Source organism: Macaca thibetana, chromosome X (assembly GCF_024542745.1).
Source record: "Macaca thibetana thibetana isolate TM-01 chromosome X, ASM2454274v1, whole genome shotgun sequence".
Lineage (NCBI taxonomy): Eukaryota > Metazoa > Chordata > Mammalia > Primates > Cercopithecidae > Macaca > Macaca thibetana.
This window is the reverse complement of record NC_065598.1, coordinates 38,191,739-38,214,774: the sequence shown is the minus strand read 5'-3', so window position 1 is coordinate 38,214,774 and position 23,036 is coordinate 38,191,739. Positions and strand designations below refer to the sequence as shown.

Genomic DNA, 23,036 nt, shown 5'->3' with positions numbered 1-23,036 from the left:
GCATACAATTACATAAAATAAATTTAAATTGAACAGGGTGAGTAGCAGGCAGGCTAGTCTGAGTGTTTCTACGGAGTTAATCCCTGGTGAAGAGGAAAATTGCTGCATATAAATGAGATCTCATTGCTGTCCTAAACCAGTTGATACATGATACCATCTGCTGGAAAGGAATGCTCAATGCCCTTGACACTTGCCCCACCCACTTACCAGAATAACCATTCTCCATTCACTACGTACTAGCTTTCATATGCAAGGAGGATGTTGGGTGGGCTCTGTCACCTTTCCCTAGTGGTATAGGGTCCTAGCTGATAGACTTATACTATAAACCTGGTTCTCTAATGGCAAAACAGCCCATATTTTTAGGACAACAGGCTGTGGCCTAAATCAGTGTTCTCAACCTTGGCTGCACATCAGAATCCTCTGGGGAGCCTTTAAAAATCCCAAAGCCCAGCCTATTCCCCAACTCCCGGGTGATTCCAAAGTACAGCTAAGTTTGGAAACCAGTGGCCTAAATCCTAAATCAGTACTTCTCAAATTTTGGTGACTATGAATCCCCAGGAGGTCTTGTTGAAATGCAGATTCAGATTCTGGGCGGGACAGAATCTCTGGGTTGAGATTCTGCAGTTACAACAAGCTCCTGGGTGATGCCCACGCTGCTGATCCAGACCACATTTTGTGCAGCTCTGATTCCTCTCATCAGTGTCATAATCTAACTCAGGGGTTTTCAAACTTTTTTCTTAAAGCTTTTGAAGAAAGAAAAATAGCTCAAGCAGTCTGAGTATGTGCAAAGTTTAGCAGGCTCAGAGAGACATGAGTATGGGACATCAGTCATCCCACACCCCACAACCATGCTGGGGGGGACACTGGTTTAAAGTCATTTGTACCTCTCTACCTATCTCCTTCATTATCCTTATGCTCCTCGAATTTGTGATACAAAGAACAATGTATAGTCAACCTATAGTTTATGTTATTTTAATGTAAATTCTTGGTAAGCAATTTAGGAACCTGCCTCTTTTTTCCTTAAAAATCCACTTGTAGGCCGAGCATGGTGGCTCTTGCCTGTAATCCCAGCACTTTGGGAGGCCGAGGTGGGAGGATCCCTTGAGCCTAGAAGTTCGAGACCAGCCTGGACAATATAGTGAGACCCTGTCTGTACTAACATTCAAAAAAATTAGCTGGGCATGGTGGCACATGCCTGTAGTCCCAGCTACTGGGGGAGGAGGCATGAGCTGAGGTGGGAGGATCTCTTGAGCCCAGGAGGTCGAGGCTGCAGTGATCCCTGATCACGCCACTGCACTCCAGCCTGGGTGACAGAGGGAGAGCTTATCTCAAACAAAAACACTTGTAACTGCTGCTAATTAGAGTATACCTTCACAGCAATTTAAAGCTGTGGTCTAGGGTGGCCATCCTCTAACTCTGAGCTCGAATAAAACTCTATACTTAATTATATCTTCTGAATTCATTATTTAAGATTGACACTGTGAAATCCTTTCTTCAAATTCAACCTAACAAAGCCTCATATATGTAACAGGTAGAACTGGGGTGCTTCCAATAGTGAAGTGCCAGAGCTGGTCCACAAAGCTAAATCAACCATGATTGCAGCATATATGTTCCTTGTTAATGTACAGACCATGAACACTGTTATGCCCTTCTGCTTGATGTTAACTCTCCCTTGCAAGGGAATATCTATAATTAGTGATTAATTGAATTTCTGAAAACTTTCTTTAGGGTCCTAATTTGCAAGAGGTTTTTAGCCTTGTTTGCATAACCATAAATGGCTGGTTTTCACACAGTCACCTGTGGCCGCAGTGTCCCACCCAAAGCCTCAGGTATGTATAAATCTGACTTCAGGCCATCTTTAAATTAACTCAAATGAGATGTCAGAGCCTGACCGCTCAGGTTTATGAGCTCATTCAAACACATAGTTTAAAGGTAAGCTGTTAAAGTAACATCACCAGTGTCACTCATTTTCATTCTAAGGCCCATCACTAACTTTATTCATTCACACATTATCTGCCTGTTTCCATGAAAACCTAAGTTCCATGATGGCAAGTACTTTCTCTGTCTTGTCACCACTGTAGCCCCACACTCAGAATAGTGCCTAATACATAGTAGGTGTCTGATAAATATCTATGGAACAATTGCCCAAAGGAACTTCACCAAAAATTCCCAAGGCAGGATAGGTAGTCAATGACCATGTTCTCTTGACTGAGCAACTTGCAGCAACTATCGTGACCAGTCAACGCAATAAACTGCAGCATTTGCATTGTCATTGAGTTCATTCAAGCAAAGCTATCTTCAGTAGGGACTTTCCCTTCTAGACAGCATGTACATTTTCATTTTATCTGTCCTCAAACTGACCCTTTGCTCATTATAATAGTAAAAAACACACCCTTGGGGTAGAGATTTAAGATGCTAATGAGACATGCGATATAAGAACAAGCATGTACAGGTACTGCTCACGTGTACCCAGACAACCACCCAGAACATACTAACTAGTAACACCTCTTTCCAACTCCTTATGAATAATTATGGAAGACCCCATAAAGGGAGTCTCCCTAGTGCCAGTCTTTGCTGTCTCATCCTAATGAACAGCCTGCCCTGAATCCCTCTCTCAGGGTGTACTGTTTATTCTGCACCTAACTTTCACAATATTCTTTTTCTTTAGCAATAAATTACTCTATGCCGTACCTCCTTTGCTGTGTGTCTCCTGTTTAAATTCTTTTAAGCCGAGAAGAACTGAAGTATCACATCAGCCATCAACATTCCCATTTCTTTTAATCCAAACCAGACTGATTGGGACCTTCCCTCCATTTGAGTCCAAGTTGGTCTCACCATTATCACCACTCGGGATTTTGATCCTACTTTCAGCCCTATGGTTATTGGTAGCTGAACTGTACACATTTGTAGCTCCAAAGAAGAGTGTGAGCTAGCTATTCGAAGATAGAAGTCACTGGTAATTGAAGCAACACAGATGGATGAAATTGTCCAGGAGGAGAGGATAGAGAAGACAGACTGGGTTTGAGCCTCAGGTACTCAATCTTTAAAGAAAATGGTTTCCTATGCTTTGCTGTACCTCCCTAATATGCCCCACCGCCATATATTCAAACCTGTACAAGCAGATTATCACAAATTTCTTCAACTGCAACCTAATTTCTAGATCCTTACTGTTCTGGAGGGTATGTTGGACACAGTCATTTATCAGTTTATCAGTGTCTGCTTAAAAATGTAATATTTGGCTACCAAAGCAATTACAAATAAAACAACCCTACCACTCCATTTCCTTAACAGTATCAACCATAACTTAAAAGAATCCTCATGAAATAAATAAGGGTAATGGAAGAATGGGTAAAATCAAATACCAAGTTATTTTTAATGATTTCTTTTCAGACCGATTTTACCAAGAGATGTGTGGTAACACAGAATTGAGATAATTACTGTTTTTTTCACAAGAAAGTCAATATCCAGAAATTAGAAAACCTCCCAAGATAATGGAAAAACAGCTTTGACATTTTGAAAAATTTGAGAGTTTGATTTTGTTGACCATCAGAATTTCTACCTTCATAAAAAAGAAAAACAAACAAACAAAAACAAATAATAAAGAAAGAACTACCCTCTAAAGAGAAATATTTGAGGAGGTGATGCCAAAAAAGTCTTGGCTGGTCATGAAAGAAATGAAAAACATTGGCCGGGCGCGGTGGTTCATGCCTGTAATCCCAGCACTTTGGGAGGCCAAGGCGGGTGGATCACAAGGTCAGGAGTTCGAGACCAGCCTGGCCAAGATGCTGAAACCCCGCTCCTACTAAAAATACAAAAATTAGCTGGGCATGGTGGCAAGCACCTGTAATCCCAGATACTCGGGAGGCTGAGGCAGGAGAATTGCTTGAACCTGGGAGGTGGAGGTTGCAGTGAGCCAAGATCATACGCCTGTACTCTAGCCTGGGTGACAGAGGAAGACTCCATCTCAAAAAAAAAAAAAAAAAAAAAAGAAAAAAGAAATGAAATGAAAAACATCAAGATCAATGGCAGTCGAGTATAAACTTGTAAAATGGTTCTCTTCCTTAGTTTAGTTGCTATTCTTTGCTAACTGTGAGAGTCATTCAATAAATCCCAAAGGGAAGTGAATCAAGTATAGCTGTGGCAGGTTGCCTGCAAGACAGCCACCAGTGGTCCCAGCTTCTTAATATTCACACCCTTGTGTTCTCCTGTGTCCTAGATTAACTCATTGGCTTCTAACAAATAGACTATTACAGAAGTGGTGGCGTGTTAGGTTATAAAATAGTGACTTCTCTCCTGAATACTCTTTGATTGCTCATCTTGGGACAAGCCAGCTACCAGGTTCTGAGGCAGTTTTGTGGAGAGGCTCATGTGGAAAGGGACCAAGGCCTATCACAGCCAACTGAATGAGTTCAGAAGCTGATTCCCTTCCCCCAAGTTGAGCCTTCACAGGAGACTACAGCCGCAATCAATAGCTTGACTATAACCTCATGAGAGAATGTGAAAGCCAGGGGCATCAAGCTAAGCCATACTTGGATTCCTGAAGCACAAAAACCTGTCATAATAAATGTTTGTTATTCTAAACTGCTAAGTGATGGGGTTATGTGTTATAAAGCAATAGATAAGACGTTATAGTCACAGATATCACATTGGTCTTTCACAACTGTACAAACCTGAATTATTATAGCAGACTACTAGATTAAAAGATCTGCTATATATATGGAAATTAATTAACACTGCTTGAAAGCATTTTCTTACTCTTCTTCACATCCCATGGTCCAAATCCAGTAGGTCTTCAAATAATCATTTTCTAATTAAATTATATCCCTCCCTAGAAATGCCACACACGAGGTCAAAAGTTCTGTGCATATATATCATCCAGTACTGTTTGTTGTAGAGAAATAACAGGGCCAGGAGGAATTCACTTATCTGTTCTTGGACCCTTTTAGTGTTTATTAACATATTTTTACATGCTTTAGGTTCTATTAGGAAACAAAGACAACCATTTTTCCTCCTCCAAGAAACAGAATTCTGGGGATTCTGACTATAAGTCTACGTGAGAATCAAGGTTGAATCATACCAGTTCTACTCAAGACACATAGTTACTTTGAGGGCATTGGGAAAAATTATGACATACCTATGAGACAAAACTAGTGATGCATTAACTGGTAGAAAAGAAGACATGAGGCAAGAAAAGGAATGCCACAGAATTCTAGAGATAAAACCGCAAATAGGACGTAAGGAACAACTGAAATAACCTAAGAAAATATATTTATATAAGACTGGATAAGCTCTGGCACACAGTTTAAGGACTTGGAGTTCATTCATTCGTTACTCATAAAGTAATTTGAGAACCTGGAAAGTGCTTAGTTCTGTGCCAGTCACTGGGGGATACAAAGACAGTATTGACATCATCCTTGCCCTCAAGAACACTATTAAAAGATCCTAATCAACTGTGAATAAAATTACTTACATGTAAAATAATTAGAGAACTAGAAGGCAGCATATAATACACTGCAAATAATATAATATACATCCTGGTAACGTGGCAAACTGGAAAGAAATGGACCTAGACACATTAGGCAAAACCTCTAATAGTGGATTAAAAATATGTTTAGGAAATAAATATACACTGCTAAATGAAATTTATAGGAGGCCACTGTTTTGGACTAAGCTTCTGTTCTAGGCCCCAACAGACCAGACTAATCCAAATGAAGTCACCCATCCTAAAGTCACTAAACCTAAACTAAGTTGTTTTCTGACATTGCAAGGAGAAACAGCTAATTTCCCTAGCAGGCCAGTTTATAATCTTCAATAGGCTTGATAATGAAGTTCCCTCTGCTTTAATTCTTACACAAAAAAGTGTCCCGAAGTAACCTGATGTTAACTATTATTTTTCTATTGCCCTGTTTCCTTGTCCTGCTTTACAAGAAAAGTAGCTTTGAAAGGACTGCTATGCTCTTTGTTCTTTGCTTCTGCTTTCTTCAGATTTTCTCTGTCTATAAAGCCAACTCCTTCTGCTCATCTCATTATAACACTGATTCCGTTTCACAGAATGAAGTGTTGCCCAATTCTGGAATCACAAATAAAGTCAATGAAGATCTTTAAACTTAACTTGTTATAATTTTGTCTTTTGATGATACTTTTCTGGTGCAAATTGAGATTATTTACCACATATAGATCTCTGAACCCAGAAGGATTAAGAGGCAAGAAGCAACGGGGGAACAACAAAATTGTACACATTTAGGTAAGTCTAAATAAACTGTAAAGCCACTAATAGTTAATATTCATTTGGGGAGATGGTAGAAATAAAATGTCAGGCAACAAAAATACAGAAGTTAAGTGAGTGGTGACTAGAATTAAAACAATCCAAGGTCTTTTTGTTATTTTGGAGAAAGATCCCTATCTTTCTTAAGAATTCTTATTCTGATTAATTTTAAATGCAAATATTCATGTTAAAAGATTAACATTAACCTCTAAAACAATGAAAATATCATCTATAATTTCCAAAGAAGAAATATAAATATATTTAATTCAAGAGAAGACAGAAAAGCAGCAAAAGAGGAAAGAAATGAATAGTAGACAGAAAAAATAATATGGTAGAAATAAAACCAAAACATCAGTAATAACAACACATAATTGTTAAAGCTTTCTCAGATTGGACTGAAAAAGAAAACATAATGCAGTTATGTGTTGTGAAAGAGACATGTCTAGACATGTCTAACTCAAAAATATTACAGACTGAAACCAGAGAGATACAGAACGATACTCTTGGCAAATACTCATCAAAAGAAAAAATAATTATAACTATAATATCAGACAAAATGAATGTTAAAGAAAAAAGCAATCATAATTGACAGAAAAGAAAGTCCATAGTGACAAAAGAAATGATTCATCTATGAGACGTAATCTTAAACTTGCATGTCACTAACAACAAAGCTTAAAAATATATAAAGCAAAAACTGACAGAATCTACAATCACAGTGGGGGATTTTAATGCATCATTCTTAAAAACTGATAAACAGACAAAATATTCATAAGAACCAATGATTTTACTAATATTCATAAAATTTACTATTTGAATATATTCACAGGCTTGTCCTAATCCTGCACCCAACAATTAAAGAAGATACATACTTTCAAGCACACACAGAACAAACACTGCCCACCTACCCAGGCACAAAGCAAGTCTCAACAAATGAAGAATCTTTATTATACAAACCAAGTTTTTTGAACAAAAAACCCTAAAATCCATGTTTGGAAACTTTAAAAAAAAATTCCCAATGTATGGTTCAATGCATAAATTCTAATGGAAACTGCAAGATGTCTAGAACTGAAAGACAACAAAAATTTCAAATTAAAACTGAAATGCAGTTAAAGTTGTACTTAGATGAGAATTTACAGCCTTTCATGAAATTATTAGAAAAGATGGTTTAAAATATTAATGAGCTAAGGATTGACAAGAGAAAATCCAAGGAAACCCAAAGAAAACAGAAGGAAGAACAGATATTAATCAAATAAAAACCAAACAATAGAAAGGATGAAACTGAAAGGCTGGTTCTTTGAAAATACATAAAATAGACAAATTTTCAGCATTAATGGAAAAAAGGGAAGAAAGAAATAATGCTAGGAATGAAAAAGGGAACAAAAGTAGGTGTCATTAAAATTTCAAAAATGAGACATTACTATAACAACTTTATAAACTTGAAAGCAGGAAAAATGGACAACATTCTGGAAAATATTAATACTTGATTTAAAATGTGGAGCACAGAAGACAGTTGCCACAGGAGGCTAGGACTGCAGTTATCAAAAGAACATCACAGATAAGATGGTATTTGAAGATGGGAAGCCTTGGGAAAAGGCATGCCAAACAGGGAGAATGAGAGTGAAAGCATGGGATAAAACATTCTCAAGTAAATAGGATAGACGTGGAGCACAAGGTGAAAAAGGTAAGCTGAAGCCAGATTCTAGTACAGAGGTTCCCACTCTGCCTGGACATTTGAATCAACTGCGGAGTTTTAACAAAGAAAAAGCTCAGGCTAAACCTCAACAATCTCTGGGCTGGGTTATGATTGATAATCTCAAAAATCTATTACCTAAGTTTTGTTCAAAGGTTTTTAATATTGACAATTAAATGTGTGCAAACAAGAAAACCTTTATTTTGTGTATCTTGTTAATTTAAACCTAAATTCCTTAGCCTGTCCCCCAATATTTTTTTTCCTGAGTCTGATTGCTAGGGGATGTCCCAATATTTTATTTCATTTTATTTATTTACTTTTTTAGAGACAGGATCTTGCTCTGTTGCCCAGGCTGGAGTACAGTGGCACGATCATTGCTCACTGCAGGCTCAAACTCCTGGGCCCAAGCATTCCTCCTGCCTTAGCCTTCTGAGTAGCTCGGATCACAGGCATGAGACACTGGGCCTGGCTCCTGACATTTTCAAATGACATGTTTTAATTATTTCCTCTTCCCAGCTACAAATCTTTATATTTGTAGAAAATGTAAACTAATTACATTAGCATAAGCACAACACAAATAAAAGGCAAAGCTCCTTCTAAAGTCAACTAACAAATAGTGGAGGCACCGTGGAATCAAGCATTGCTCTTGCTAGGAAGAAAGGACTTTTAATATTTTGAATTATTTGTGTCATTGCTTCTACCTCTAACCAGATGCATTGTTAATCCAGAACTCACTTTTCTTGAAAAGGCAAGTCACAGGCTGGGAGAAAAGATTTGCAATACTTACATCCAAGAAAGCACTTGTGTCCAGAATAGAGAAAGAATTCCTACAAATCAATAAAGACAACTGATTTTAAAATACACAAAATACTTGAACATCTTACAAAAGAGGAAATCAAATCTCCATGTGTGCTCCCACCCTACCAAAATAGCATCAGGCAGCAGAGAAGCTAAAGGGTTAGATTTTTTAAATTATTGTTATGGACACATCGGAAACTAACCATTTATCATGAACAGAATACAATGAAAAAGTCAATGTCAATGAAAAAGTGAAAGTGTGAGGCAAATTAAATCTAGATAACACTATACATCTGCAGAATGGCTAAAATAAAACAGACTGAGAATAGCAAGTGTTGGTGAGGATGTGGAACAACTAGACCTTTTTTACATTGCTGATTGGAGTATAAATTAGTATAACCACTTTGGGAAAATGTTATGTAGTACTTTCTAAAGCTAAACATACCTTATTTCTAAGCAATCCAGCATGTGTATTTATGTCCACCAAAAAGCATATACCATAATGCTCATTGCAGCTGTATCATAGTAGCCCAAACCTAAAAAACAACCCAAATGTCCAGAAGAAGGGGTAAACTGTGCTATATTTGTATAATGTAATCCTATACCACAATGAAGGCAAGACTATGTTTACATGCATCATGTAACTAACTCTTGCAGACACAATGTTGAGTGAAAGAAGCTACACGAAACAGTCCACACTGTGTGATTCTATTTATTTGAAGAAGAGACAAAACTAATCTATGGGAATATAATTCAGATTAGTGGTACTCCTGAGCAGGATTGAGGGGATGTGAGAGGGCTGTGGTTACTGACTGAAAAGGGACACCAGGGAACCTTCAAGGGTGCTGAAATACTCTGTATATAATTTGGGCAGTTTGTACACTGGTTTGTACATATGAGCAAGTTCAAGTTGCACACTTAACATTTTGTGTTTTTTACCATAAGTAAATGTTATATTTCCAAAAAAAAAAAAAAAAAAAAAAAAAGGGCGGGGGAAGATAATAAAAGAAAACAAAAAAAGTATTTCAATTTGTGTCCTTTAAGTTTCCTTTGAAAGAGGAAAGGACATTACACACAAGTCATTCAGAGTTGAAACATGAACACTTGATAGTTTTAAAGGAAAATCAACCTTGGTCCAAATGTTTCACATTAAAAGTATGTTATTCTGAGATCTGAATTTAATTTAGAAAGTATATAGATTTCTTACTTACCAAAGTATACCAATAAACACACAGTTTGCAAAAAGATAAACCATGGGTTGGGATCTATTTAGGATTTTACAGAAAAGCCTCATTTCAATATATAATGAAATAGAAATTACGAAACAGAGATGTGAAAAATTTTTGAGCTACATATGTTTCCACAGAAGAGCTCTCCTTAATTCACTAAAAATGCTGACCTTTTCAAGAGGGTACAACTGAAGGTTTAAGCAGTGTCCTTTGTCAATGTTGTAGTAGGGTTTACTCTATGCAGAGATCAGGCTAATAAATGCATATAGTTAGAAAGCCATCTCCATTCTAATTATAGTCTGTGCTATAGAGAAGAGGGAGCCTTTTAGATCCACTCATTTTGGTAACAGATCAATTTATGCTTTTACTAGGTTTTTGGTTTTTGGATGACTCATCAAGAATAAACTGATTGCAAATAATCTACTGCACCTATTGATAAAATGCTCTTTAAATCAAGTGTAAGCATTCCATACTTCAGTACAAACTGCGGCATTGGGATGGCTGCATCGTAGGATGTAATCTCTTCTCTAGATTGTGTTTACTCACTCCAACCCAGAAAAGAAAGAGGAAAGGGAAGAATTCATGCTCATTAGAAACAATGAAGGAAAGAATAGAGGCTCATTTCCTTTTTTAAGAAAATGAAATCCAGACTTTAAAAGCTCAGCTGAAATCTTTGTTTTTATTTCACGGATTTCAGATCTGAGGATTTCAGAGGCCTGAAATGATATGAAGGCTCTATTTCTGCAGACAACAATATATTCTGTTCATGATAAATGGTTAAAGTTTCTGAAGTGTCCATAACAATAATTTTAAAAATCTAACCCTTTAGCTTCTCTGCTGCCTGATGCTATTTTGGTGGGGTGGGAGCACACATGGAGAAGTGTGTCAGTGTGTGAGATGGTCCACTTGCCTTCAATGTCCTAAAGAGCAAGATGGAATAGAAATGTATTTAAAAACTTTCATAAGAACCAAAGAACAGAACCAGAACACAGCTGCTTGTAATTGCTCTATTTATTAATACATATATCACAAATGTTCACAATATCAATGCATTCTTGTTGGCATGCTAGACAGAGGCATTATTTTTGAAGATCTTTTAAAAATATTTTGACTTGTTCCCCCTTCACACTCATTTTTAAATTGTTCTGATGAGGTCCTCAATGTCTATAATGTCAATGCAAGAAAAAAAATACAGAGAGAAGTAGTAAAGTAACACAATAGCAATTAATTGGGGAAAAACAAAATATCATGGCCTTCACGAGAAGCAACAACACAGCTTTGTAACAGGATTATACAGGTTTCAACTGAGAGGCAAAGATGCACTAAACTGCCTACACATACCCAGGTATGTAACAAGCAAGGAGGCCACCTAAAGCTCAGTTTCCTTCATGCATGACACATGCTTTTTTTCTCCTCATGGACAATTATCGATGTGTTTCTTTACATGTCTTAGGCAGCCTGAAGAAGGTAGGAAAGCCTTAGTAGAGGGAAAATCAAACCAAATGAGATTAAGTCAAAAGAACAGATAATTATCGTCTGCTTATCTACTTAAAGGTGTGTGGCATTTACCACAGTGAGGAGCTAACAGGAGCCTCCCACACTACATGCAGGGCCCAAAGGGGCCAGCGATGGTGTGATAACCAGTCACCGATGATGAGTTGCAGTTGGACCAAGTACAGATGGAGGGGCTGGCCCATGCAGGGCCTCGGGGTGAGGTTCACTAGGACTAGCTGCAAGGGGACCTGGCTACACTCTGTGGCACAACAAGGCTTCACAAAATGGACACTACAAGTGACATGGGCTGAAAGGTGGAGCAGAGACTGGGTGGGAGTGTCAGTTGCACGTGGGGGGTAAGGGATAGGGGGAGCAGGGCAGGTGTATTATGTACTGTGCTCTAACATTCTTTGGAAGTCTTTCAAAGATTGCTGCAGTTCCTTTTTAAAACAGGTCTCTTATTCCGTCGTTCTTGAAAGACTAAGAGAGAAATTAGAACATGTGAGTGATTCACCAGTAATAAGGACTTGAAAAGAAAGATAACAAGCTGAAAAAAGTATTTCCACAGTTTCCACAAAAGAACCAATTATACCTCCTTCCCAGAACCATGGAAATGAGATTTCTGCACATGGACAAGTACCACCAAGATCAGGTGGCTCAATGGCCAGGGAGTACTCCTGCACATTTGAAGGGTATTATGTGTCCCAAAGGGGACCCCTCAAAATTAAACACTCCCCACTGTCACCTACCTTCTCTTTACACCATCTCATACTGATTGGCCGTGATGAACCGGGACAGACAGCAGGCCAGCAGCATGCCAATTAACTGTTGCCAGGGAGAAAAATGAAAACGAGAATCTCAAGTCACCGAACCACACCCTCTTAATTTTTAATTAATAATTTTATATATTTATGGGGGATAATGTGATTTTTGATATGTGTGTATCACTAGACATAATTTTTTCAACAACCAAGTGTTTCTGCATGTAAATGGGGAAAGGGCACTAGAGCAAAAGATAAAACCTGATTTCAACCATGGGATCTCAGTTGTTGGGAGTCTAACTGCAGAGCCAACTGGAAGTTCTCAAACTGGCCATCATGTTCCAGCTGTAGCTCACTCTGGCCATTTAAGAACAACTTTTGACACTTAAGGAGTATTAAAATTTGTTCATGTTATGAGAGTAATAAAAAAATTAAGGAACACAGAATTTAGTGATATATTAACTAAAAGGCTAAAATTTAATTCAAATCTATAGCACATGCATTTGGAAGACTTCTCAGCATACTATGATATCTCAGTCATACCCAGCTGACAAAATAATAGTTCTTTCCTTGAGGCAAGAATAGAGACCCTATTCTTGATGAGGCACATTCACCAGTGGGGTAAGAAAGCCACAGCTTATGAAAAGGTAGGAGGGGCTAGGGGAAAGTGGGGCTTTATATTCTGTCTCTTGACCATGTAGATATCTTAGGCCTAAGTGGGCTCATCTACACCCAGGGCCCACCTCCCAGTTCTTTTAGGGGCCTCAGGACAACCAGTGATGTAGTACCTCTACCTCCTCAGAAGATTCTAGTCATCCACTTGTCTTTGTGCCTTGATCTAAACTGTAGCACAAGTGAATCTAATAAAGATGATTGTGATACCCTTAAGACACCCTTAACCACATCTTGTTCTGTTCATTAGAAAAGAAAATTTCCACTCATGAATCTGGAGGATCAGCATTCTCTAGAGAGGAGCCCAATTGTGCACTTGAGTCTAGAGGCTGCTTTCTCTTAGTCAATGTAGTCCCTTCTCTTTAGACAACTGGGCATGTTTTACTGGATCAGACCTGTGTCACTAGAAGTGCGACCCCAGGACCAAGAGCATCACGATCACCTGGGACCTTTTTAGAAATGCACATTCTCAGATCTCACCCCAGTTCTGATGAATCAGATATGCTGGGGGTTGGGGCCCAGCAACTGGTGTTTTAACAAGCCTTCAAGGGCAGGGAACTGCTCATCCAGTCCACCTAGTCACCCTCATCTTATAGATGAAACACCTACTGCCACTTCAGGTCCCACTGTTGGTCAGGGAAACACCTGAACTCCATTCTCCTGGCTCTTAACCTACCCGTGCAGGTTCCAGCTCTCATTTCTTATCTTCCTTTTTCAAATCAAAATTGTGCTGTGAAATATGCAAACTATAACCTCTTTCAGGTAAGGAAGCATCATCATCTTATTGGACTCGTCCTATCTCCTACCAAGGTTCTGGTCAACATCATTTGGTGCCATAAAATACATAGTCTCATGCACTTACTGCCAAGTGGCTGAAGATACCATGGCTATAACCTTTAGAATATTCTGCCAAATGAGAAACTAAAATATGAATGTAATGACCTTGAACCTCATAGCTTGTCTCTTTTTATTAGAACTTCCATTTTCCAGGACCAACAAACAGCAGAACACACTTGATAATGTCAAAAATTAAATAAGTGTCAGAGGTACATAACACATTCAGGTAGAACAAATTACAGTCGTCCCTTAGTATCTGTTGGAGATTGGTTCCAGGACCTCCTGAGGATAGCAAAATCCTAGGATGCTCAAGTCCTTGATATAAAATCGTGCAATATTTGCATATAAGCTATGCACATCCTCCTTTATACTTTAAATCATCTCAAGATTACTCATAATACCTAATACAATGTAAATGCTGTGTAAATAGTTGCTATACTATATTGCTTTTATTTGCATTATTTTTTGTTGTATTGTTATTTTCAATCCATAGTTGGTTGAATTCATGGATACAGAACCTGCAGATACGGAAGGCTGACTGTATTGAATATCCAGGCTGGAGTGCAGTGGTGCAATCTCGGCTCACTACAACCTCTACCTCCCAGGTTGAAGTGATTCTCCTGCCTCAGCCTCCTGAGTAGCTGGGATTACAGTTGTGCGCCACCACATTCAGCTAATTTTTGCATTTTTAGTAGAGATGGGGTTTTGCCATGTTGACCAGGCTGGTCTTGAATTCCTGGGCTCAAGTGATCTGCCTGCCTCTGTCTCTCAAAGTGCTGGGATTACAGACATGAGTCACTGTACCTAGCCTGTATTGAATATTTACCACAACCTGTACAATATTACAATCTCAGTGTTCCAGATAAGAAAATTGAGGGTTATGAGAGGTTAAAGAATACGCCCCAAGCTACACAGGTAATTCTCAGAGCTTAATGTTGTACCCTCTCATCCTATCTAAGAAAAGCCTCAGCTCTGTCCTGCCCTCTACATAGAAAAGGTAAACAAGTCTTCTCAAGGGCCCCCCAAAAGAAAAGAATGACCGGCACATCTTAGCAGCATTTAGACCCTGGAGGAGGCCAGACAGGAGGATGAGGGTCAGAAAATGGATGGGTAGTAATAGGGTCTGTGTTTTCTTATGAGTACCTTTTCCTTTTGTATTTCACAGACTTAAGTCTTTTTGTTATAAAAGCAATAAATGAATTCCCTTCAGGTGCTACCAGAGGCAGGAACAAGGGTGATCTCTGGCCTTAAAAGTTAATACAGCAGGCCAGGTGAAGAGGTCAGAATTATAATACTGGATCTATAGTAGCTGCCCAACTTCAAGCGAGTCACTCAACCCTCCCCTTCTGGAAAATGGCTCTACTGTCTTTACTCAGGACTACAATATTACATGACATGGGGAATTAATCCAGCCTAACAGGTTCCAAGTCTAGCAAAGCCCTGGGTCTATTTACCTTAGACACAGAAGTACTAAACACAGAAGACCAGAGAACACCCCACCACACACACACATGCGTATGTACATATACACAATGTCACAAATTGAACAATAAACATGTCCATGCCGAGACATCCCATGGTTCTTGGCTTCCAGGGCATTTTGGGGGTGGGGATAGGACAGGGTACTGTACATGCGTGCTCCATCTCTCACTCTCCCCACAAGCCCTCGAGTGAAAAAGCAGTTGCCAAAGATGCAGCGAAGAGGTACCCTACTAAACAGATTCAACCTTCTGCTATAAATTTATAGGGCAGTAGACTCTGCCCATCAAGTCCAGACAAATGAGGTTTACCTTGAGAGGGCAAAGGCAATGGAAGTTTGTAGAGAGAAGTGTTTAATGCTTGACACAACCCTGCTGCTGTTCAAAAACAGCACTCGAGAGCTTTCAATTAGCTAAGTTAGCTAACAGGGAACAAAGTTCTTGCCCAGTGTATTAAAAGGCTAGACCCAGCTTAGTTTTCCTAATACTTTATACCACCTTTAATCTTTGAGACAATAGATGTGCATGGCCGGTTTCTTCCAACAGATGATAGCATGGAGGTCATAAGAGCAAGCAAAGGGCAAGAAAAAGGTCGAGGGCAGGAGAGCAAAAGTGGGAGGGAGGGAGGGAGAGAGCTCTGTTCTTTCCTACCTACTTTGTCCTCTCTGCGGCCTCTACTTAGTAGAGCCTTCTTTATTATAGGAAGGCTAAGGCATAGGTCAACACAACTGGTTCATCAATATCAGACAACATGTGCTAAATTTTACTATGACATTGGCTCTAAAATTTCTGAACACATGTAGCCAAAGGTCTGGTTCTAGGTCACTGACCAGGATCAGTAGGGCTGGTTCTTTGTGAATGGGCATCTGGTAAGTGGCCACCATTGTCCCAGGGATGCCCTGGATCTACGGACATCTGGAAGCCAACTTCAGCTTTCAGGAACCCTGAGGCTGATGGCACCATAAATAGCTGTAGTTCCTGGTGCATCTGGCTGGCAAATGCCAGCCACAGCCATTCCTTTCCCTGCCCGAACCTGGGAGCAGGTCTCAAGTGTCTGCCCTGCTGGACCTGCCTGGCCACATGGGTGAGCAGTACTGGCACCATGGTATGATGTCACTGGGCTTTGTGTTTTATCACCCCAATAACTATGTGGTACCTTGATGAGACCTAAACTCACTGCAGAGAATTTCAGAGTTGGGGTTCCTTAAGGTCAAAGCCCCTCTCTTACTGCCCTAGAGGGTCACAGTACATATTCAACAATTCACAAATCACAGATTTCTTAAGGTAGCACAGAGAGATTAATCAGGCCAGATAATTATTTGTCTAATCATACATTTCTTCATTGGGATGTGTGAGAGAAGAGTGGAAGAGAGGTATTAATCAGATTCATTACTTGGAGAAGGATCCATTTGATTCATCTCATTAATGAACACAGGATCCTCCTAATACCACACATACACTCATGCTCATGGCCACATGGGAATATTCTTGGATGATAAGGTGTTTCATTCATGAGATTCCAGGTTATTTGAGGCTCTCTTCTCCTAATGTACAGTATCAGCATAATGTCCCTTTATGGTTCTAGGATAGCTAGTAGGGGAGACTTCAGCAATATTTTTTTTTCCTCCAATGGGACAGGCCTCCTCAAATGCCAAACACATGAATGCCCTTTTGATGTTAACAATATGATGCCACACATACATGTGTTAAGTAAACAGGATGTTCCAGGCTGTCAAGTGCATCCTGCACATTTGCATCAGTCACCAGGGTTTGGGGATCCTCTAAAATGTCCCTCGGTCATTAGAGTGATGTGGCTGAGTATTATTGAAATATTATAGCAACTAGAATACATTTCAGAGTAGCAATTGCTTTTCAAATGTCTCTGGAGACTGAGTTAATTTGCATTGTTTGTGACCCCACTCTGGTTTGTCTATGTGTTGGAGTGTTGAGGGTTTCATTCACTTCATGGGCTTCAAAACAAAAACAAAACACAACGAAGCATGGTAAAAGATAGTTTTGAAATTGCAACAAGGAACACACTTGTGTTGGCTGAGCCCACATGCTCTTGTGAGATAAAATGTTGCACAGGTTTTGTAACTGCTTAGGAAGAAAAGCTCTTCTACTTCTCTAAGGCTGTCTACTTGTAAAAAACAAACCATCAGGCTTAAAGTTCTATGCCTTAATCTAAGCGAGGGTTACACAGCTATGTTCATTTTGTGGTAACTTATTAAGCTGTAAACATAATTTATGCACCTTTCCGTATATTCCACATTTCAATTAGAAAGTTTTAGGAACAAACTGGACTAAAATTAAAGTGCATCTGCATTGCTAAGCAGGAGGGCCAGAGATACAGATGGGTAGGGAAAAAGTAATTAGAGTCTGAGATAGCCTATATAGAAATTAGAGTTGTGGTTTGTTGTAGACACCAGGTCCTAAATAAAAAGAAATAAAAAAATAAAAAAAGAATTGAGAGCTGTGGAGACATTACTCAGACAACATTAATTGGGCTTTGTTTGAAAAACGATCTGTTGGTCTGAACAAAGTCTGAGTTAAACATAAACAAAGTTTGCTCTTGCTTGTTAACTATACATGTTGATTCTTCTACCCAAAGCCACATTATAGCAAGGATGTATCATTTGTCTGGGAGATCAGAAGCCTGAGGGACCATGCCCTGCCTGGTGGAGGTGGGCTACGTTTTAGATTTAGCTTAATCTTATTCTATCCTCCAGTGTGTGTGGTTTACTTAATTGGCATAGTACTTCTCCCATTGTTTTCTTGAGGGTAGGTACAGATAAAGGGCTATAAAATTTAGTACACAAAATTTTATTTCCTCTTAAGAAACCACATAAGAATAGTCAAACTTCTTACAAATAGCCAAACTTAGAGATTAAAATAATGATCACAAGTCGAAGTTTGCTAAATTTAGGCTTTCTTTAAAAGGGAGAGATCTCATCCGTAATACAGGGGAACTAAGAGAGAGCAAAAAAGGGTCAGGTTAATCAGGAAAAACGCTTCCCCCAAATCCAGATCAGCCATTTGCTGTTTTGAGTTGTTTATGATCCAATTATGCCAGCACGTTATTCAGTTAACCTCCATTTGACCTACAGAAGTAACCAGTTGTTTTTCTGGAGCTAGTCATTAGTGTAACTGTAACTGATATTCCCTTGATGACAAAACTTCATTTGAGTTGAAAAAGAAAAATCAATAAACAGATCACCTGAGGACTAATGAGCAAGGAGCTTTGACCCCATCTATCAGCTTTTCCCAAAGCACAGGAAGGCAGGCAGAGAATCTGGAGGCCAGGGAGGGAGGCAGAGGAAAGGTTAGACTAGGTTCTGCACAATTATGAAGCTACCTGGGAGAATGCGATTCCAAACGCCACTCCAGCGATGATTCCCATGTTAGTCTCCATGAAACTAGTTACCAGATCATAACAACCCTGGAAAGAGAAAGACACTGTCTTGGAGACATGTTTTTACTCAGGCCAAGCTGGGCTATGTGTACTCGAAACACTCCCAACATACACTTCAACCTTAATTCAGCAAATACAATTGCAACTCACTCCAGGAATTTATTAGCATTCTTTTCAAACTTAAAAAAATAAGAAAAGGTTTCAAACATACACAAAAATACAGAGACACATGACCCTTCCCCAAACATCACAAATTAACATCTGGTCAATCTTGCTTCATTTGAACCTCCCCAACTCCCATCCCATTTAAAGTCAATCCCAGACACAATTTCATCGACAAATGTTTCTGTAGTAGGATTAAATTTAGCAAGAGATCTCTAAGATCTATGAAGCAAACACTACAGAGACAAAGAAGTAGACTTGAAAAGACATTCCGCATCCTTGAACAGGAAATCTCAGCATCATAAACATGGTTACTAGCATTTTGACAACGAATGACAAAATCTTGAATAAACAAACCGGAATCATCTGGCTAGAGGGAAGTGTTTGAGTATCTGCCAACTTTATGGAGTTTTAGGGTTCTTCCTAATGAGACCATTAGGATTTTTTAAATAGGGAAAACCTGTGTTCTAGGGTCATCTTTTCCGGAGAGAGAGAGAATTTGTAAGTATATTTATTTGAAACTGGCCAAATCAACCTAGAGTTCTGAACTGACTTATTCAGCCAGGAAGACATGGTCTTTTTCCAGTTTTCTGGAAAAGGGCCTCAACTAAATTGTATAAAGTCTGTGACAAATAAAGACATTAATTTGATAAACAGATTAAAGCTGGTTCTTATTTATCAAAATGGCACACTAAGTTTTAATAACATTTGAAGAACAAAAAAACCCCAAGCATGTTTCCCCTCTTTAAGTTCAAATTTAACAATTTAACATTTCTCATAGCTTGTAAAAAATTCTGCCAATGCTGTGTCTTCTATTAAGTGATATCTATATACATTTATAGTCTGCTTGCAGGGAAAAAAAAATGGTGCATTAACTTACCAGTAGTGCTTTCAGACATATTTTCTTTTGTTTTTAAGTTCAGGGGTACATGTGCAAGTTTATTATATAGGTAAACTTGTGTCGTGGGGGGTTTGTTGTACAGATTACTTTGTCACCCAAGTATTAAGCCTAGTACCCATTAGTTGTTTTTCCTGATCTTCTTCCTCCTCCCACCCTCTACCCTCCTATAGGCCCAGTATGTGTTGTTCCCTTTGTGTGACATATGTTTTCAATGCAATCGACAAACTAGACTTCTTAGTTATCTGATGCAAATTTGAAGGCCAGGGTGGGAGTGGGAAAGGAAATACATTATCACTCATGGGGAGTTTTAATATTTGATTCCCCATAGTAGAAGCTTACTGATTTCACTGTTACTAGTGAGACTCTATATCACATTTTTTTTCTTTTTCTCTTTTCTTTTCTTTCTTTCTTTGTTTCTTTTTTTTTCTTTTTTTTTTTTTTTTTTTTTTTTTTTGAGACAGAGTCTTGCTCTGTAGCCCAGGCTGGAGTACAGTGGCATGATCTCGGCTCACTGCAACCTCCGCCTCCAGGGATCAAGCGATTCTCCTGCCTCAGCCTCCCGAGTAGCTGGCATTACAGGTGTGTGCCACCATGCCTGGCTAATTTTTGTATTTTTAGTACAGATGGGGTTTCACCATGTTGGCCAGGTTGGTCTCAAACTCCTGACTTCAGGTGATCCACCCATTTCAACTTCCCAAAGTGCTGGGATTACAGGCATGAGCCACCATGCCCAACCTCATACAATTTTTCAAAAGGTAGTAGAAGAGAGAAGAATTTGGGTTAGAAAGAAGACAAAATGAAAAGAGATGTGGATATTCTAACACTTTCCCAAAAGGTAGCGGCTAAGACAGCAGTTTGCCAGGCTGGCTATCATTACTGTATCTTCTCCCTGCAGTGATGATGGGGCTAAGGAATGAGGTACAGATCAGCACCAGTGTTACGTAAGCTCAAAATTTGGAAACACAAGCCTGATAATACAACCCAGAGAGAAGCAAAATGAGTATTTTCTTATTCTGCAAAATAGTTTGGCATAGATTTTTTTTCTGCGCACTTCAATTCCACACTTAAACTGAATATATTTTCTCAAGTATGATTTCTACTCCATTCTAGAAGACTTTAGACTTGGTCACATTATTTTTGGTAAGGCCACTCCAACCAGTAGGAGACACCAGAAAAAGGGAATAACTGCCTGGCATTAGTACAACTGTGCCGAAATAATTCTCTCTAAACCTTGCTCAATGTATGGATCTTGAATGAGCAGTATTTATTCACCTAGGAGCTTGTTAGAAATGCAGAATTGAAGGCTCCACCCCAGATCTACTGAATCAGAATCTGCCAAATCCATGGGTTATTCCTTTAGACATATTTTTAATGAATTTTAACCAGATCTCCAGACGCTTCACATGCCCATTAAAAGGTGAGAAGCATTCTTCTATAAGAAATGTTTTCTCATTATTTTTTATTCCAAATAAGAAAGCAAGTTAATGAATCATATCAGTAATAGGATTAATTAAAATGAGAAAAGTGACTTAGTTTTTTTTTTCTGTTTTGTTTTTAAACAATAAGAGACCAATGTCAAAATAAATGTTTGCCATCTCTGGATTTTTCTGTTATTTACTGCATGGACCCCAAAGTTCATTTTCCTGGTCTCAGCACAGATCTGCATACTGTAAGAGCTGATTTAATACTACTACCACAGGCCATGTTTGCATTCAACCTTAAATTTTCCCCTAAACTATGATCTTATCTACTCACAACAACCTCTCTCAATTTCCTAATACAAAAGTCTGGTTGTCAGGTGTGAGATAAATCTACACAGACCTGCTAAGTATCCTAGGAAACACTCAGAACAGTTCATTTGCTCGCCCTCTCAGCATGTCTAAATCAACAGTCACCAATGGAAAACATCTGCAAGTGACCGACTTTAACTACTAGAAGTAGAACGCTAGTTCCAGATAGGTTATGGGAAGAGGTATCTCTGTAGCTGCCAAGCAGAATAACTATGTTCCTCTCGCCCTTATAAACTGTCAAATAATTCCCATGAAGTAGGATTTCAGCCAATGCTATTAGCCAACTGAACCTGCAGACATTTCATCATCCTGCTAGCAAAACCAAAATAAAACCTGTCCCCAAATCCAAACAATAAATACCCTATTTAACTCTACATACTTTCCTCCTGTTCTCTCCCGGTTATCTGTACAAGACGGGTTTCTCAAGCTTCCTGGTAAGAGCCAAGAATCGTCTTTCTGTGCTATCAGAGTACAGGGTCTAAGACACCACAGGATCTACAGGGATGATCCATTTATTCTAAATCATAGGATTCCATATCACTAGAATGTGGCAGTAGTTAAGCCTCCTAGGGGGAAGGAGTCACTGGGAGGACGGGTAACATGTATGAGCATCTACTATTACCCCATCCCCATCTCCCACCTTGTATAGATTAGGTGTCTGAGATTTAGTCAGGAGAAGTAATTCGTCTCATAAGTTCAGGTGGGCATTAAATAAGAATGTCTAAGGAAACTTGGTAGACAAATTTTAGTTTTCATTCAGTTTTTCTCCTCTGAGGGAGCCAGGTTGGAGGCTATAAGGTAAGTAAGAGAGAAGTTAAGCAGATCTTCTAAGTATTTGAGGTGGCCAGGAAAATATAAAGTTGGATTTCAGTGGGGAGGTGGAAAGTGAGGTCAGTGTGTAGGTTTATCAGTGAAATGAAAAAAGGTGACCCTATCTCTCTTTCTGGAAATAATTGTAAGGATTATAGATGCACTATAAGATACGTCTCCAAACTTGTTTTTACATACTAACAAAAGATCCTCCCTATAAGAAACTGCTGCATCATTGTTAATAAAAGACTCCATGTGATATAGAAGACAAATTTCACCATCATCATTTACATTACCGTTAACGTGTATCACATCTGTGTCATAATCTGTGCCAGGTACTGTGCTTTTGACACTTTATCTCATTAAATCTTCAAATCAAGCACAAGGAGCATGTATTCTTATTATCCCCATTTTACAGATGAGAAAAGCAAGACTGAGAAAGGTTAAGTAACTTGACCGATATCACATAATCAACAGTGGCTCAGTCAGAACTTCTACTGGAGCCTGACACTAGACCCCGTGTTCCTGACTTCTGGATCCTCAATTTTCACAAAAGAAGAGGAAGTTTGAGTGGCCAAAAAAAAAAAAAAAGACTTGGGTACTGCTTTCATGAATGACTTTCTGAGGCTCTGTTATATCAAATATCTCACTGCCATAGAGCATGTCTTGTCTTCCATAAATTGGAGTGTCTACCACATGCTTAGCACTTCATAAAATGGAAGCATAATGACACATAT

At 38.9% G+C, this 23,036-nt stretch overlaps 2 protein-coding genes across 2 annotated transcripts in view; one reads left to right on the top strand and one right to left on the bottom strand.

Annotated features, from left to right (window-relative positions):
* The first annotated feature begins 855 nt into the window (after positions 1–855).
* DYNLT3 (dynein light chain Tctex-type 3) overlaps positions 856–23,036 on the top strand; it is a 752,500-nt gene continuing 730,319 nt past the window's right edge. The window contains exon 1 of the mRNA XM_050776534.1: positions 856–859. The gene's annotated coding sequence lies outside the window, so the exon portion shown is untranslated. The remainder of the gene's footprint in view (positions 860–23,036) is intronic.
* TSPAN7 (tetraspanin 7) overlaps positions 10,976–23,036 on the bottom strand; it is a 118,432-nt gene continuing 106,371 nt past the window's right edge. The window contains exons 6-8 of the mRNA XM_050776531.1: positions 18,580–18,663; positions 12,226–12,301; positions 10,976–11,956 (exon numbers count right to left, since the gene is read on the bottom strand). Of these exons, the coding sequence (XP_050632488.1) occupies positions 12,233–12,301; positions 18,580–18,663 (153 nt within the window). The 3' untranslated portion in view covers positions 10,976–11,956; positions 12,226–12,232. The remainder of the gene's footprint in view (positions 11,957–12,225; positions 12,302–18,579; positions 18,664–23,036) is intronic.